Genomic DNA, 19560 nt, shown 5'->3' with positions numbered 1-19560 from the left:
AAGAAATTGAAGAAATGTATGATGAAATAAAAGAAATTATTCAGATAGTGAAGGGAGACAAAAATTTAATAGTCATGGGTGACTGGAATTCGGTAGTAGGAAAAGGGAGAGAAGGAAACGTAGTAGGTGAATATGGATTGGGGCTAAGAAATGAAAGAGGAAGCCGCCTGATAGAATTATGCACAGAGCAAAACTTAATCATAGCTAACACTTGGTTCAAGAATCATAAAAGAAGGTTGTATACATGGAAGAAGACTGGAGATACTGACAGGTTTCAGATAGATTACATAATGGTAAGACAGAGATTTAGGAACCAGGTTTTAAATTGTAAGACATTTCCAGGGGCATATGTGGACTCTGATCACAATCTATTGGTTATGAACTGTAGATTAAAACTGAAGAAACTGCAAAAAGGTGGGAATTTAAGAAGATGGGACCTGGATAAACTGAAAGAACCAGAGGTTGTACAGAGTTTCAGGGAGAGCATGAGAGAACAATTGACAGGAATGGGGGAAAGAAATACAGTAGAAGAAGAATGGGTAGCTTTGAGAGATGAAGTAGTGAAGACAGCAGAGGACCTAGTAGGTAAAAAGACAAGGGCTAGTAGAAATCCTTGAGTAACAGAAGAAATACTGAATTTAATTGATGAAAGGAGAAATTATAAAAATGCAGTAAATGAAGCAGGCATAAAGGAATACAAACGCCTAAAAAATGAGATCGACAGGAAGTGCAAAATGGCTAAGCAGGGATGGCTAGAGGACAAATGTAAGGATGTAGAGGGTTATCTCACTAGGGGTAAGATAGATACTGCCTACAGGAAAATCAAAGAGAGCTTTGGAGAAAAGAGAACCACTTGTATGAATATCAAGAGCTCAGATGGAAACCCAGTTCTAAGCAAAGAAGGGAAAGCAGAAAGGTGGAGGGAGTATATAGAGGGCCTATACAAGGGCAATGTACTTGAGAACAATATTATGGAAATGGAAGAGGATGTAGATGAAGATGAAATGGGAGATACGATACTGCGTGAAGAGTTTGACAGAGCACTGAAAGATCTGAGTGGAAACAAGGCCCCGGGAGTAGACAACATTCCATTAGAACTACTGACGGCCTTGGGAGAGCCAGTCCTGACAAAACTTTACCATCTGGTGAGCAAGATGTGTGAGACAGGCAAAATACCCTCAGACTTCAAGAAGAATTTAATAATTCCGATCCCAAAGAAAGCAGGTGTGAAGATTACCGAACAATCAGTTTAATAAGTCACGGATGAAAAATACTAACACGTATTCTCTACAGACGAATGGAAAAACTGGTAGAAGCTGACCTCGGGGAAGATAAGTTTGGATTCCATAGAAATATTGCAACACGTGAGGCAATTTTGACCCTACGACTTATCTTAGAAGCTAGATTAAGGAAAGGCAAACCTACATTTCTAGTATTTCTAGACTTAGAGAAAGCTTTTTACAGTGGTGACTAGAATACACTCTTTCAAATTCTGAAGGTGGCAGGGGTAAAATACAGGGCACGAAAGGCTATTTACAATTTGTACAGAAACCAGATGCCAGTTATGAGGGTCGATGGGCACGAAAGGGAAGCAGTGATTGGGAAGGGAGTGAGACAGGGTTGTAGCCTATCCCTGATGTTATTCAATCTGTATATTGAGCAAGCAGTGAAGGAAACAAAAGAAAAATTCGGAGTTGGTATTAAAATTCATGGAGAAGAAATAAAAACTTTGAGGTTCGCCGATGACATTGTAATTCTGTCGGAGACAGCAAAGGACTTGGAAGAGCAGTTGAACAGAATGGACAGTGTCATGAAAGGAGGGTATAAGATGAACATCAACAAAAGCAAAACGAGGATAATGGAATGTAGTCGAATTAAGTCGGGTGATGCTGAGGGAATTAGATTAGGAAATGAGACACTTAAAGTAGTAAAGGAGTTTTGCTATTTGATGAGCGAAATAACTGATGATGGTCGAAGTAGACTGGCAGTGGCAAGGAAAGCGTTTCTGAAGAAGAGAAATTTGTTAACATCGAGTATTGATTTAAGTGTCAGGAAGTCATTTCTGAAAGTATTTGTATGGAGCGTAGCCATGTATGGAAGTGAAACATGGACGATAACTAGTTTGGACAAGAAGAGAATAGAAGCTTTCGAAATGTGGTGCTACAGAAGAATGCTGAAGATTAGATAGGTAGATCATATAACTAATGAGGAGGTATTGAATAGGATTGGGGAGAAGAGAAGTTTGTGGCACAACTTGACTAGAAGAAGGGATTGGTTGGTAGGACATGTTCTGAGGCATCAAGGGATCACCAATTTAGCATTGGAGGGCAGCGTGGAGGGTAAAAATCATAGAGGGAGACCAAGAGATGAATACACTAAACAGATTCAGAAGGATATAGGTTGTAGTAGGTACTGGGAGATGAAGAAACTTGCACAGGATAGAGTAGCATGGAGAGCTGCATCAAACCAGTCTCAGGACTGAAGACCACAACAACAACAGCTCTTTTCTGGAGTTTGAAAATTGTGTTGATATTTTGTGCATTTGTTCCCCAAAAAAGAATGCCATAGCTAAGAATTGAGTGTACATATGAATAGTATGTAACTAAAAGACACTGCATGTTACACACTGATGATAGAATTCTAAGGGCGTAACATGCTGATGACATTCTGTTTGCCAGTACCTTTGTGTGTTCACACCACTTCAACTGAGGATCAATATTCTTTCCTAGAAATTTTGTGTTTGTTAAACAGTCTATAGAGCTTCCATCTACATTTAATTTAACATTGTCATTTCTCCTCTTAAAACTGAAATTCATGGCATTAGTTTTCTTTATGTTCAATGTCACTTTATTACTTATTGACCAACCATAAACTCCCTTGAGAGTTTCATTTGCTTTCTCGGCAAGGAGTTATCTTGTTTTCTATAATATTGCTGTCATCAGCAAAGAGGATTTTTTTCACCATGAGTAACACTACTGCGAAAGTCATTGATGTATATCAGGAACAGTATTGGTCCTAATGTGTTACCTTGCAGAGGCCCTATATTAATGTATTTTGGCTCTGATAAGTGTTTTACTAAATGTTTAGATCTATTTGAAGTATGTGTTATCTCTACTCTTTGTACCCTATCTGTTAGGTATTGTCGAAACCAGTGATTAGCTACCCCTATTATTCCTAATGCTTCTAATTTATTTAATAGAATTTGTGGTCAACAGTATCAAACAGCTTAGAAAGATCCAAAAATATGCCTGTGACACACTCATCTTTATCAAGAGCATCAAGTACAACTTTTGTGAATTCTACTATGGCTGACTCTATTTTTGCCACTTCGGAAACCAAACTGTGATTCGCTTAAAAGATTGTATTTATTCAGGTAATTCATTAATCTGTCCTTCATAATTGCTTCTATTATTTTTGAGAATGGTGACAACAGGGAAATCGGCCAGTAATTTTGTATGTGTTCTGCATTACCTTTCTTAAGCAAAGGTACAACTCTTACCTGTTCTAACTGCTCTGGAAATGTCCCTGAAGTGAAGGAATCATTTATTATATTTGTTAAGGGGCCTTGTATAATACCTATGCATTGTTTCATTACACACAATGGTACTTCATCTAAGCCTACTGACTTTTTATTTTTTAGTTTTTGAACAGTTTTACCGACTTCATTCTCTGTGGTTGGAAGTAACATCATTGTATTTAGTGCAACATTATTTACAGGTGTTATATGTGTTTGGGGGAATTTTTGCTGTAACTTCTCTGCAATACTTGAAAAATGCTCGTTTACATAGTTTGCAAAGTGTTGTGGATCATTTTTTACTTTATCTCCCTCCCTTACAAGTATGTTATTCTTTGTTTGTTTACCTCTCCCAGTTTCCTTTTTTATAACATCCCATACTGCTTTGCTTTTATTCTCTGCATTATATATTATTTTGTCATTAAATGACTTTTTTTTTTTTTTTTTTGCTGCAATCAGCACCTTCCTGTAGATCTTTTTGTATCTATGATAGAAATTTAAGAATTCTGGATCATTGCGAACCTTTTTCATGGAACTTAGGTGTTTCAGTGTTTCGGAGGACTTCTTAATACCTGCTGTTATCCACCTGTTTTTGTGAGATGTTGATACAGACAAGCATACTTTTGGAAACGCCTTTTCAAAGTTCAATTTAAAAAGTATGGAGAGTTTAGAGACTTTCATATTCACATTGGTTTCCTAATACACTTCATCCCAGCTTTGTTTTTCTAGTTGTTTTGAAAAATCTTTTATTTTGATTTCTGTTAGATGTCGTTTGTAGGCTTGTAGTTTAGGGAATGATTCTATGCCTGACTTTACTTTTGTTATTTGACAGAAATGGTCTGATAGTATGAGATATTTTACAGCTACATCACATTTTTCCCCATCCATATTTGTGACCACATGGTCAGTTACTGATGAAGTCGTTGTGGTAACCCTTGTTGCACTATTGACTAATAGGGACATGCCAAAACTTTGAATTATATTTATGAGGGTGCTGCTGGATTCATTTATGATGTTAGTGTTGATGTTAATGCCCCCACACAGAATTATGTTGACCTTTGTACTTGAAACTTTATCTAGAACTTCTGTTAACTTATTGAAAAAAGTGTCCACACTACCACTGGGAGATCTATACACACACAAAATGATTAATTTGTTGGTGATATCAAGCTCTGTTAATTCAATAGCTGATATTTCGAAGTGTTTGTCTTCACTTACGGTAATGAGGTCACGTCTTGATTTGAACTGTGTTCCTTTTCTGATATAAATGCATGATTCTCCACCCCTTGAAGTAGTTCTGCTGTAAGAGTCTGCCTTTTCATACAGTGATAATACTACCTGTTGGATTTCTGTGTATCTACACCAGTGCTCAGTAATACAAACTACTGTGCAGTTCAAAGATTGCAGCTCAACTTCTAATAGTTGTATTTTATTTTTTATAGATTGCATATTTTGATGGAGGATTGTCAAGTCTGTGAAATGCCCCATGTTACTCTTTCCAATGGTTTGTTTTTCTTTGTGACATCTGGTATATGTGATATTTGAGGTGTTAAAATCTGTCTTGTGAGTGATTGTTTCAGTATTTTTTAAAGTGCTGGAGATACTCTTTAGGCAGGGGATCCTGTTGTTTGGATTTATCCTAAAAAAAAGGCCTACTTTTCCTACATATGACAACAGGTATTTGACCATGTGTGGCCCAAGATCCACCCCCTACACTTTCATGAATCAGCTGTACCAATCTTCCCTTCCCAGTCCTGTTTAGGTGTAGGCCATGCCTAGTGAAACCCCATCTGTTGGTAGTCCCAACGGGCACCAGAGAAACATGTAGCTCGTGTTTTGACAATGCTCTTGGAAGACTATGCATGAGTGTAAGCCAAGCCACTGTATTGCTTAACGTGGGGTCCAGTTACCAGTTGGAAACCAGACAGTGTTTGTGTGAATTCCTGTCTTCCTGCTCGTTGTTGTATGCTGCCATCTGTTGTACGCTGCCAGCTTTTAGAGTTTCTTCAAAAGAAAAAAAATACCAAACTCTAAACCACTTTAGTGGTTGATTTAATCACTGTGTGCTTGTGTTGTTGGATTTGTATTTGGAGTTTCTAGTTTTTATCATCTTATAATTCTTCTCAAAAATATTCGCCTCCAGGAAGAATAATATGGAAGGATAGGAAAAAAACTGTTTGTCTACAGGCTACCAAGGCTACAACAAATACTATTTTTTTAAATATCATGAGACTAGGAATTCTAAGAAAGGAACACATGTATGTAATGGAGATCTTTGCCTCCCCTTAATCCTCACAACAGATGTGTTACTCTTATCCTGCAGTTCCAAATGCTGGGAAAGTGTTATGGAATGTTTCCTCACCTAACTTATTACTCAATTACCGAATAGTAGAGCAGAGCATGGTGGACACAGCACAAGAAAAATGCTCACACTTGTTTGAGGAACACATCTAATTACTGATTATGCAACTACAGTGAAAAACATACAAAATAGTCTTGCAATTCATAAGTTCTGAACAAAGTCACTCGCTAGCATGGGTGGTGCTGGAAAATGGTGCAGCACAGTAGAAAATGTCGATGCCAAGCAAGGTGGCAGTCTCATCCCAAGTTTCACCAGCACAATGATAATCCAACATAAGGCATAAATTAACAGTCTTTCGCAGAAAATGCAGCATGAAAAACCAATACAGACCCAGCTGCATAGCAGGGGTAGAGATGGCATGACACGGGTATCTCTGAAAGCTTCACTGTTCGTGTTGCCACATGGCATGCCCCTAACAGTGTGAGCGTGGAGCAGGAAGCAGTGTTGACACCCTGAGGAGAAGATAGAAACTGGTCGAAGCTAGGTCAGCGGAAGTCTCACGTTGACTGAACTATTGTTTTCTACTTGTAGCCAGCGACCATAGTGTGCTGGTATCTGGTCACATGGCAGGATTGAAAGCTTGAGATGGAAGTAACACAAGAAGGCAGAAACTCTTTACCTTAACAATGGCTGTTATGAGCTAGGGACGTACAAAACTGCTAAGACAGCTATGTGGCGAAAGGCCATCACAGTGTCATTTACTTCTGTGTGGCAGTATGAATGTTTTTGCCTCCTGCAGCTATGTACTGCTCATGAATTCTGTTCCATAATTTTATATTATCTCTGTTGTACTTCATTTTAGTCCCAGTTTCTGAGAAAAGCAATGGTCTTTCAAGATTTTCATCTACTTCTTTGATTCTTATTACAGGAGGCAGAAACTAATGCTATTCCAGATGATCCTGCCAAGGATCTCAACTTTCGTGAACCATTGATAGATTCATTAAGGGCACAGAAAGATGAAGTAAGTTTTTTGCCAAATACATTTTGGTTTATTATTGTCTCATTTCATCTGTTATGTCTCTGTTACAAACATTTTTATTTTTTGTTAGGAGCTTGAACGATACCGCCAGGAAGCTGAGAAAAGACAACAACACCAACAAAACTAATAAAAAAACAGGTGCAGTTGAAGACGGTATTACAGGCTGGGTGCAAGAGTGAAGTAGCTCCAGGTGGTTCTAAGATGAGATAATATGTTCTCTTAGCTGCGTCAGTATTGATCTTCCAAGCTTTGTTGGATTTCAGTCCAGTAGGATCCCATGGAAAAAGTACTAATATGTGTGATGGTTCAAGAAATTAACACTGGTCATAGTACTGCTAAGATTATAAAACATGAGGAAATTAGGTACAGGTAAAATGTGTGTGAATATATGCCCACAGAGATTAGAGAGGAAAAATTGTAGTTGATATTAAAATTAAAACTAATTGTATAAAAGAAAAGTTGAAGGTAGATAAATTCACAATGACACAGTGGGATGGCCTGTACTTACTTTCAGCAGATGCATCTCAGTAAAACCTGGACAAAATAAGTAAAAATAGTTCTCCAACCTTCACAATGTACTCAGTGTGAGTCTTAACCTGTGTTCTGAATGACATGCCACCCTCCCACCATTTCCAATCATCCCCAGTGAGTTTTTCTTTCCTCTACTGAAGAAGGAACTCATGATGCAGAACTAAGAGTACTGTTTCAATTAGTTTTTCTGTGGTTTTGTTGTGTGTATTGGGACTTGTACGTCTTGAAAATAAGTACTGTTGAGGCCATCTGTCTTTTTATTAAGTTAAAACTGTCACACACAAATGAAATAGAGATTTGTAATTCATTAATCAGTGCAGTGCATGAATGTTTCATGTCACTTCCTGCTCTACTTAAATTTCAGCAGAAAGATATAACTTTTTTTTATCAAAAATCATTCTGTATCACAAAAGTCAAAATTAAATAAAACCACAGTTAAAAATATATGAAACATTTGTATAGTATAACCAAGAATTAAAAATATTAAACCTTCCAGTATTACGTGAATGTAAAAATGCATATACTCACAATAAGACACCAGGAGTTGTCTTATAGACACAAGAAAAGAAACATTAACTCTGATGTTCTCTTCCTGAAAGAGGACAATAATTGAGATATTGGGAAAATATGCCCCAGATTTGTCAAAATACATGATCAACCTTTCTGCTGCTTTTATATCCAAACCTTGCTTTGTATCCTCTATACTTGTATCAAGAGCTGTATGCCTGAACTATTTGTTTATAGATGTGTTTGATAACTGTGACACAATTACCATTTCACAACATTTTATTATTAAAATTACAAACTCTCACATGAATAAGTTATGTTTACTGAGTGTTTGAAGAAATTTATTGAAGTAAAGCTTACACCATTGTAAACAAGTGACAATGTAAATTTTTTGAAGACCACAAAGGTAAAAAAAGAAAGAAGATTAATCATATGTCCCTTTGATAAAAAGTTCATTAAAGCTAGAGTGCAAGCTCGAATTGTGGAAGATAGGAAAGTAAATTGGCCACGCCCCTTCAAAGGAACCATCCTGGAATTTATTCTAAGCTATATAGGGAAATCATGGCAACATAAATGTGGATAACAGGTTAGAACTTTGAACCGCTGTACTCATGAATGATAGTCTTCCCACTTAGCACTGTCCTACCATGCTCAGTTACCAAAAAGACATGCAATTGTTCTGACATTAAGTGTACCACTGCAGCAGTCTGCAGGGCCATTAATGTATTCATATTGTTGGATTTTTGTATGTATTCATCTAGGTATCTTATGTGTGTGTACATTTACATTTACTTTCTCTTTTTTTTCTATCACACTTGTTTATCACCCATTAATCAAATGTTTTATTTTCTGCTTTGTGCACTTCAACACCCCCAATAATCACTGAAGCCAGAGTCTAACCTTAAGTTTTCTTACATACACGTCAATAAAAATGAATTTGGTCCACATCTCTTCTTTCTCCAACTACTTTTATTTATTATCAATGAAATGAAGAGATTCTTATTTAAATTTGTTTCAATGCCACTACAAATTGACTGCACTTTTTATTGCACTCAGTGGTCATGACAACATATTACGCAGCAGCAACTTATCTATTGTGTGGGTCTGACTTATTTTAATTAGCTTCTTAGTGAAATCTGCAATTTTAGTGGTTTCATTTTATTTTGCGTATGATTATTTACTTTTGATCACTGAGTCTTTTTCAGACTTTGTTGTATAATAGTTTCTCTTCAAGCAATTAAGGTTGCACTTCACAAAACTTAAAATGCTGAAATCATATATAAATGTTCATTTTATATGTATGAACATATTCATAAATGATTATTCCACACAGATAATATTATGACATTCTTTTATTCATGCAAGAACACAACTCCGTAACTTAGCATATGCGTGTTCTTTACAAGCTGAGAAGAGTAAATGATAACATTTATTAAGTACAGGCTTATTACACTTGCACCTTAAGTCACTACATAAATAGCATTGTGTACAAATGTGGCAACCAGCAACAGATCAGATTCATAGGAATTAAATAAAAATTTATTGATATGTTACGTTGTGGTTGTACTGTTTCTTTCAAGTTTATTAGTATGGACTTTATTGATCTTGCGAGGTGTCCCATATCAATGTGAATTCTGTGTATATGACAAGAACTCAAGAAACAGTCGAGTGAGACTTTGACAAAAATTTCTCTTATAGGCACCAAGAGAGCAAATTCAACAGCTACTTCGCTAGAATAGCTAAAACTTCAGTGCACACAAAGTAATTTCAACACAAATCAGCAGCCAATAGGAAACAAAATCAACACCTGTAACTTACCAGTGTTTATTAGAAATATAAGGAGGGAAATAACAGTAAAGGTTAAATAACAACTATAATATATGTAGTCAGCAGGAATTGATGGTATACAAACCAGGATCTTACAGATTTCCATCCAAAATATGATCGAGCATCTTACTCTCCTATGCAAGTGCTCACCATAATCGGATATTTAGAATTCTTTCCTTCTATGGAAGCTGAAACTGTTGATAGGAGGAGTTTCACTGCCTTGCCATGGGCAGTGGTGAATTCAGAAGCGGACTCTCACACTATTTGAGCATGAGCAGAACCAACAACAGCTGATATAAGAATCCACAGGCCCAATAACAATCATTCCACTATCCTCCAGAGTTAACTATGCTCTGCTAATGTATATGGACTAGCCAGCTCAACCTGAACTGAGATATTCTCCATTTTCCAGATAATATTTAAGGCTATTACCATTACGCTTTGCAGCAATGTGCATGGCTCAAGTATAAGTTGCTAGTTCAATTCCAGTTAACTTCCAATAAGCAAATTAGTGCTCATTTACATGTTTTGTGGGGTTGTAAAAGTGTTTGTCAATACACCTAATTGATTGTTAAGTTGTGTTACTTATTGCTGCTGATATAGAAGGATATCCTTTCTTTGCTATTAAAAACAACAAAAATAATACATATTGATAAAACTGATGATAAAGTGATGAACTGTTTTTGCATCACATAATCCTCCTCTTTGTCCATAGTATAGGAAAAAGTAATGTACAACAAATTAATAAGGTTCACTGACACAAATGGAACTTAATTCATTCTCAACATGGTTTTATAACCCAGAGAACTACTGATACATTTACATTAGAATGCATTTAAACTATTTTGAAAGTAATTGATGGAAAACAGCGGGTGTATTCTTGGACTTAACCAAAGAGTTCAACATGGTACAGCATTACATTCTCCTGAACAGGACTGAATGTTATGGCATTATGTGGCTATCAAATAAATGCATTCATTCATTTTTAAGTAACTGCAAGTAAAAAGTAAACATAAGACTTGCAAAAGTAACTCTGTTTCAGTATCTGAGGATGAAGGTTTGAAGTTTTGTGGGATAAAATTCTTGAGTATAATACACTGAAGAGCCAAAGAAACTAGTACACCTGCCTGATATCATGTATGGCCCCCGAAAGCACACAGAAGTGCTGCAGCATGATGTGGCATGGACTCAACTAATGTCTGAAGTAGTACTGGAGGGGACTGACACCATGAATCCTGCAGGGCTGTCCATAAATCCGTAAGAGATTGAGGGGATAGAGATCTCTTCTGATGAGCTTGTTACAAGGCATCCCAGATATGCTCAATAATGTTAGTGTCTGGGGAATTTGGTGGCCAGCAAAAGTGTTTAAAACAAGAAGAGTGTTCCTGGAGCCACTCTTTAGCAATTCTGGAATGTGTGGGGTGTTGCATTGTCCTGCTGGAATCGCCCTAGTCCGTTAGAATGCACAATGGACATGAATGGATGCAGGTGATCAGACAGGATGCTTACATATGTGTCACTTAGAAGTATCAGGGCCCCCATGTCACTCCAACTGCATACAACCAACACCATTAGAAAGTCTCCACCAGCTCAAACAGTCTCCTACTGAGGTGCAGGGTCCATGGATTCATGAGGTTGTCTCCGCACCCATGAAGATCTATCCATTCGATACAATTTGAAACAAGACTCATTGGACCAGGCAACATGTTTCCAGTCACCAACTGTCCAATGTCGGTGTTGATGAGTCCAGGTGAGGTGTATAGCTTTGCATCAAGGGCACATGACTGAGCCTTCGGCACCGAGTGCCCGTGTTGGTGGTGTTTCTTTGAGTTGTTCACACATTGACACTTGAGGATGGCCCAGCATTGAAATCTGCAGCAGTTTGCAGAAGGGTTGCATTTCTGTCACGTTGAACAATTCTCTTCAGTCATCATTGGCCCCGTTCTTGTAATATCTTTTTCTGGCCGCAGCGATGTTGGGGATTTGATGTTTTACTGGATTCTTGATATTCATGGTACACTCGTGAAATGATTGTATGGGAAAATCAACACTTCAATGCTATCTCAGAGATGCCATGTCCCATCGCTTGTGCGCTGACTATAGCATCACGTTCAAACTCATTTAAATCTTGATAACCTGCCATTGTAGCAGCAGTAACTGAGCTAACAACTGTTCCAGACGCTTATTGTGTTATATAGGCATCACCGGCTGCAGCACCATATTCTGCTTGTTTACATATCTCTGTACTTGAGTATGCATGCCTATGCTGTTTTCTTCAGTGCTTCAGTGTCTATTACAATCTTGACTTGCATATACTGAGCAAGGTAGAGCCATTTTGAAAAGGCCTACCATAGTTCAATAGCCTTGTTTGAAAGCGGCTATGAAAAGTAGGAAAATATTTTTCCTTACCAAGACCGAGCGAGGTGGTTCAGTGGTTAGCACACTGACCTTGCATTTGGGAGGACAGTGGTTCAATCCTGCATCGAGCCATCCTGATTTAGTTCTCCATGATTTCCCTAAATCATTTCAGGCAAATGTCGGGATGATTCCTTTGAAAAGGCATGGCCAACTTCCTTCTCCAATCTGATGGGACTGATGACCTCGCTGTTTGGTTCCCTCCCCTAAATCAATCAGCCAGCCTTACAAAGATCGACAGGATACAAATTGCAGAGTATCTGAGTAGTCAACATCAAATATTCATTGCCGAGGGTAAAGATGTAGAGCAGAAATGGAAAAAAGTAAAAATCATTGTTGAGTAAGCCCTAGACAAGTACTTTCTGAGCTAGGTTTAAGGGATGGGCCTTGTTGTTAGAAAACTGACACATTAACGAAGAGAGTGTCATCACAGATTCAAGAGAAGTCAAAACCTAGGAGACAAACAAAAGCTGAATGAAGTGAAAATGAACATAAGGAGAACAATGATGGAAGTGTTCAATGACTTTGAAAGTTAAATTTTCATTTAGCAGTTTGAAATCATTTATTCAGTCACTCAGTGACCATGCAAGGGCCAAAATGGAACATAAGAGAGAGAAGGCTGAAACACTGAATTTGGTTTTCCAAAATTGTTTCACTCTGGAATATCATAATGCAGTCTCTCCTTTCAATCATTGTATGAACATCAAAATGACAGTTACTGAGATAGTTGATCGCACAGTAGAAAAGCATCTACAGTCACTTTGCAGTGGAAAGGCATCAGGACCAGATGAGATTCCTGTAAGATTCTACAAAGATTATGCAGAAGAATTTGCTCCACTTCTAGCAACAGTTGAGCATAGTTTGCTGGAGCAATAAAGGGTACCTAGTGACTGGAAAAAAAGTGCAGGTCATTCCCACTTTCAAGAAGGGTTATAGGACAGATGCACATAATTATAGACACATATCATTGATGTCAGTCTGTTGCAGAATTGTGGAACATGTTTTACACTTGAGAATTATGACATTTTTGGGGAATGAAGATCTCTCCTAAATGGTCTCCACGAACAGAGATCTTGCGAATCTCTGCTCACTCTGTTTCTCCTTGAGATTCATAACACTGTAGACATCAGCACTCTGGTTGATGCTGTGTTCCTTGACTTCAGGAAGGCATTTGACACCATCCTGCATTGCTGTTTAGTGAAAAAAAAATTACAAGCATACCCAGTATCAAACCAGATTTGTAACTGGATTCAACACTTCCTTGCAGATAGGGCTTAACACATTGCTCTTAATGGTACAAAAATAGACAGATACAAAGGTAATTTCTAGAAAACCCGAAGGAAGTGTGATAGAAACATTACAGTTTACAGTGTATATAAATGATCTAGTAGAAAACATTGAAATCCCTTTAAGACTGTTTTCAGATCATGCAGTTGTGTATAAGGAAGTAGTAACACCAGAAGACAGTATCAGTTTGCAAAATGACCTACAGAGAATTGGTGAATGGAGCAGTGTCTCCCAGTTCGCCCTGAACATAAATAAATGTAACATATTGTGCATGAGTAGCGAAAGAAATCCACTACAGTATAACTATCTATTGATGACAGATTGCTGGAAACAGTATCTACCACAAAATATCTTGGAGTAACTTTCCAGATCAATCTTTAGTAGAGTGACCACATCAAACAATAGTAGGAAAAGCAGATGTCAAACTGAGATTATAGGAAGAATCGTAACAAAACGTAACTCATCCACAAAAGAAGTGGCTTACAAGACACTTGTTTCACTGAATCTTGTGGACTGCTCATCAGTCTGGGACCTTAACCAGGTAGGACTGATAGAAGAGATCTAGAAGATCCATCCAAGAGCACCATGTTTCATCACAGGATCATTTCCTTGGGCAAGAGCATTACAGATATGCTCAACAAACTCCAGTGGGAGATGCCACAAGAGAGGCGTTGTGAATCGTGGAGAGATTTACTATTAAAATTATAAGAGTGTACTTTCTGGGAAGAGTCAGACAACATATTACTTCCTCCCATGTACATCCCATGAAATGACCACATTGAGAAAATTTGATATACAGAGGCTTACTGACAATCATTCTTCCCATGCACCATTTGCAAGTGGAATAGGGAAGTGGGCAATGAGCTACTGGTGTCAGAAGTACACTTAGACACAGACTGTCATGTGGCTAGTGGAGTATTGATGTGGTTGCAGTAGAAACAAGGACATGTTTATCAATGGTTTAAACAGAGATAAATTCATGTTGAGATACAAAAGCTGCATAAAGCCAAGGTGCACATGAGGAGAGCAACACAAGAAGTTTCCAATTAATTCAATAGTAAAATTCTTATATATAATCTAAAGAATAGTGTCAAATAGTTATAGTGACTACAGAATAGAAAATCAACTAAAACCACTTAATAGGGGAAGGCAGCTGGAACTGATAGTTATCTTTATGATTCTATGCAGATTATGTGTATACAGCTCAGTACAGTTGCAACTATACATCCCTCATGGCTTAGAACAGTGAATTAGTATTTAGGCTTTATTTTTGACAACTGACACTATGATGTGGGAGAGAGGAAGCTCGGCAGGTGGAAACTGTTGTCCCTTTTACAAAGTGTACAAAGGAAACAGCACTGGTCACAAACAGATGATAATAGTGGCCTCCTACATGTCTTGACATCTAATGATGAAGTATTCTTTTCAAATAGATTGTTCCTGATTTTTAGGTTTCCATACCTCACTCAGTAAAAACAGAAACCTTAAAGGACCACTGTCTGTCTGTCCATCTGTTAAGACCCTTTTTTCTCTGGAGTGGGTATGGGGAATCAAATTGAAATATATGTCAAATGCTATGATCTGTGGTTCCTTGGTTGTGTAAGACATTCAAGCTTCTAAGTCAATACAGTCAAAAGATACAGCCACTTATGTCACATATTTTATACTCGCAAACTCATTTATCAAAACCTGTAGAATACTCAACACTTTAATAAGTCTTGGCAACATTATGTATTCACTCAATATGGCTTATGCTTCCAGTGCTACAAAAATACAGAAACTGGTATCAGTGAAGAAACATCATGGTAATACCAACAGATGTACATTACTCATTGAAATGAAGCACTCACCAGAAATGGGTCTGTCCAATATGGATAAAAAGTATCTAGTCAACATTCAGTGCTGACAAGCAAATGCAAACTGATTTTATGGTACAGTGATAGTGTGAAGTGAGGAAAGCTACTTGGTGGCATTACAATTGTAGCAGTTATGAAACATCGTAATGTAATAATAATGAACAGTCAATGAGGATACTGAGCATTAACAGACAGTAATTTTCCTTCCTTCATCTTTTAAATAATACATCTAATTTCACATTATATAAACCAACTGTAGAAGCTCAGTGCATAAAAAAATATAATGCAATTAAACCAAATCAGTAATGTAATGTAAAACAAAGATTAAAATAACAGAAAGTACAGAGAGTGGGAAACTAAATTCATGGATGTAAATGTTTATATGTCGATTCCTGCTTACAGTCAGTAGTGAAAATACGACAAAATATTGAATTTCCTAAAATACTCATTTCTTACACAATTGAAAAAGCTCCTGAAATATTTATACATGAATAAAGCTCAAAAGTAAAAAAAAGTTGTATTACGTGTATGTGGTAACTTGTATATATCAGAAAACTGTAAACATGAAATGCAAAATTCTATTATATAACCTGTGGCAATAAGTTTTGATCACCACTATCTACTTTCCTATACAAAGGATTGAAGATCAGGCTATATTAATTGCTTCACTTTGCACTATCACTGTAGTGTAAAATCAATTTGCACTTGCTTGTCAGCACTGAAGGTTGACTAGATGCCTCGTCTTCATATTGGGCAGCACAATTTGGGCTATTACAAACAGATGATAACTATTTATGGTGGTTTCTATATTTAAATGTATGATGTATATCATTTGGCATTACAATAATCTTCCTTCACTTACACTACGTGATCAAAAGTATCCAGACATCCCCCAAAAAATACGTTTTTCATATTAGGTACGTTGTGCCACCACCTACTGCCGGGTACTCCACATCAGCGACCTCAGTAGTCATTAGACATTGTGAGAGGACAGAATGGGGCACTCTGCAGAACTCACGGACTTCGAACGTGGTCAGGTGATTGGGTGTCACTTGTGTCAAACATCTGTACATGAGATTTCCAAACTCCTAAACATCCCTAGGTCCAATGTTTCTGATATGATAGTGAAGTGGAAATGTGAAGGGGTACATACCTCACAAAAGCGTACAGGCTGACGTCATCTGTTGACTGACAGAGACCATCGACTGTTGAAGAGGGTCATAATGTGTAATAGGCAGATGTCTATCCAGAACATCACACAGGAATTCCAAACTGCATCAGAATCCACTGCAAGTACTTTGACAGTTAGGCGGGAGGCGAGAAAACTTGGATTTCATGGTCAAGAGGCTGCACACGATTCAGCACCTGTTCATAAAGCACGGCCTGTGGCGGAGTGCTGCAAATACAGTCAGCAGATATGGCTGTCTGTTAAGACCCTTCTCAGTAATGAATAGAGGTATCAAGTGGAAATTTTTATCTCATACTAAGGCCTACCGTCTCTTGGCAATGTAAAAATTCAAACTTGTATGTCAATGGAATCAAAAGATATGGCAATTTATGTCACATATTTTGATACTCGCAAACTCGCTTATCGAAACCTATAGATGAAGTATCTACATACGTAATAAAGTCTCTTGAATAATAACTGCTTGGCTGCTCTTGGAAAAAAATTATTTAATGACTGGTTTCATAGCCTAGAAGCCCCATCATCAGGTTAAACATTGTAAATCATGACATTAAAGTTGCAACGTGTACTGGACAGAACACTCATTGTCTATGCATAAATGGTGTGATTAGCCATTTATTTATAATTTAGTTACAGACAAGGAATGTTTGGTTCTGTCCATGTTGTCTGTCATCATTCACCACATTTAACCTGATGATGTGACTTCTAGGCTGTGAAACTGGTTGTTAAATAATTTATTTACAAGGGCAACAGGTGGTTATTATTCATGATGTCTTTGTATGGCTGCAGTTGTCCCTCACACAAGATAGTGCACAATAAAGTTTGTACAGAAACCTCAGAGTGGAAGTCCTACTTGCACTTGTCCAGATTTTTTGTTGGTGTTCAAGTCAGTTCATTCACCATATACAACATTATGTTTCTGTAAGATTCCTTAGATTGGTATATAAACATGGTCAATGGATCACTAACTAGTTGCAATGAACCAGGAAAATAACCTAAACTACTAAAAGCAAAAGTTAAACTTTTACCATAATAATACAAGTTATACGATTAATATCAAAAGTCATTTGAAAATAGACAGTTTTCATGTATAATCCAGAAACCACCAGCAGTGGCAATTTCTTAGTAATATTTTCACTAGCCTAAAATAAAAAAATTCATTGTCAGTATACTGAATCAGACTTGTTAGCTAATTGCAACATCATTAATATGTACTACAACTTATGCCTGTCATAATCTTGCTTACAGTTTCTTCTTATCTCTTTGTTTTCTGCTGAATATGGAGCTATTTGAAAGTTCCAAAAGAGTGAGATTCAATCACATTTCAGAATGTGTGGCAGCCTTGCTACAGTTCTCCCTCTTTCCACAAATGGTAGCTGCAGCTTATGTTACAGGTAATGCCAAACAAAATTAATAAAGCTATGTACATATTCTCTTTCAGTCACTTTTGTCATAAAGAGTGGTTGGTTATTTGGTACACACTTCTTTGAAGTGAGATATTTTCATTGTATGTGCTGTCTGGATCATGTGATGAAATATTGTATCACCTAATCAGAAAAATGTAATAAAAATTTGTTTACATCTGCCTATGCTTTGCGTTCTTTATATATTTTGAAAAAATTTAACTTTTTTATTATGTACTCATTTGTTCTTTCATCTTAGCATAAAGAAATAGCGAAAATGAAATTTTCACTCTGCACAAGATTGTGCACTGATAAGAAACTTCCTGGCAGATTCAGGGAGGATGTAGGCAAAATTGGTCAAAAATGACAAAAAAAATTTGCCACCAGATAGTTCTGTAGCATGTTAGAAATACTGTCTCCAGTTTTCACACATTAATCTGAACTACAAATGATAAAAAAGCTGTCTTTTTTCAATCACTGTGCAGTGCCACACCCACTTTTCTAGATGACACTCTTCTTGTTTGGGATGTTTTATTACTTCCTGCTGTCATAAAAGCATCGAGAGTGTAGAACACTGTGGACCCATTTACATCGTCTTATCTTTGCCTTCCACTGTCTATCTTTGGCAGCTGTCATTGTCTGTGATGCAGAAGTATAAACATTTCAGTTCTGCTGTTAGTGTGAGAATTACGACTGTGTTCAAGCTTCCTTTGTATGATTTACCATTTAAAATGCCAAGATATACTGGTAAAGTGTTGAAGAAAGTGGCTATAGCTCACCACAGTTTCTACAAGTGAGTTGTCATAATTAGGCGGATGATAACTGTGAAGCTAAGATGACGAGCAGTTCATAGTAGAAACTTGGAACTGGTGTAGAGTTTCAGTCCACTAAAGACGAAGTGAATAGTGGTTTTAGGATAATTGATTTAGAGATTATGTGTTCTATTATTAGAAAATTGCGTACATGTGGTAACTATGGCAATAAATCTTTAAGATTATATGACAGCAATGACAGAGATGGTATTGTGTGTAAGACACACTTGTTTTGTGTCAGCTGTCAAACTGACATTCAATTGAAAACATCAACTGCTAAGAATTGGGTGTCTGAAGCCAACGTAAAATTCTGCTATGGGATGAGATGTGTTGGTGTTGGAAGGGAAGGTAGCAATTTGTTTTGTGCAATAATGAAAATGCCTTCTCTGTCTGCCTCATACTCAACACTAAACAATCATGTTCTGAATGCCTTGGAAACAGAATGCAATAGCAGTTTGTCAGCAGCAGTGAAAGAGGCAGTTTTATTTAACAAAGACATTCAGACAGAAGTAAATGACCCTTTGTCTTCTACATATCTATGTGTTTCAAGTGATAGCTCATGGATGAAAAGGAGTTCCACCTCCCTACACGATGTTTCATCAGTTATAAATGTTGACACAGGAAAAGTTTTGGATTTGCAGGTTATGTCCAAATATTGCTCTATTTGTCCACAGAGGAAGACATTAGACTATAAGGAAGAAGAGAGACAATGGCCATTGAAACACAAAATAATTTGTAGCAAGAATTATGATGGTTATAGTGATGACATGGAGTCAGCAGGAATGAAATTAATATTTCATTGTTGCGAAATGAGGCACGGAGTTAGATGTGTGAAATATCTTGGTGACGGAGATTCTAGTGCTTTTAAAACTGTTGTAGAA

General features: G+C 37.1%; 1 protein-coding gene across 1 annotated transcript in view; it reads left to right on the top strand.

Moving 5' to 3' along the window:
• Positions 1–7936, top strand: part of LOC126473453 (cytoplasmic dynein 2 light intermediate chain 1) — a 96944-nt gene extending 89008 nt beyond the window's left edge. Inside the window, exons 8-9 of the mRNA XM_050100511.1 lie at positions 6745–6837; positions 6926–7936. Of these exons, the coding sequence (XP_049956468.1) occupies positions 6745–6837; positions 6926–6982 (150 nt within the window). The 3' untranslated portion in view covers positions 6983–7936. The remainder of the gene's footprint in view (positions 1–6744; positions 6838–6925) is intronic.
• Positions 7937–19560: the final 11624 nt, after the last annotated feature.

Source organism: Schistocerca serialis, chromosome 4 (assembly GCF_023864345.2).
Source record: "Schistocerca serialis cubense isolate TAMUIC-IGC-003099 chromosome 4, iqSchSeri2.2, whole genome shotgun sequence".
Classification (NCBI taxonomy): Eukaryota; Metazoa; Arthropoda; class Insecta; order Orthoptera; family Acrididae; genus Schistocerca; species Schistocerca serialis.
Note: the sequence above shows the minus strand (reverse complement) of the source record. Positions and strands in the feature narration are given on the sequence as shown.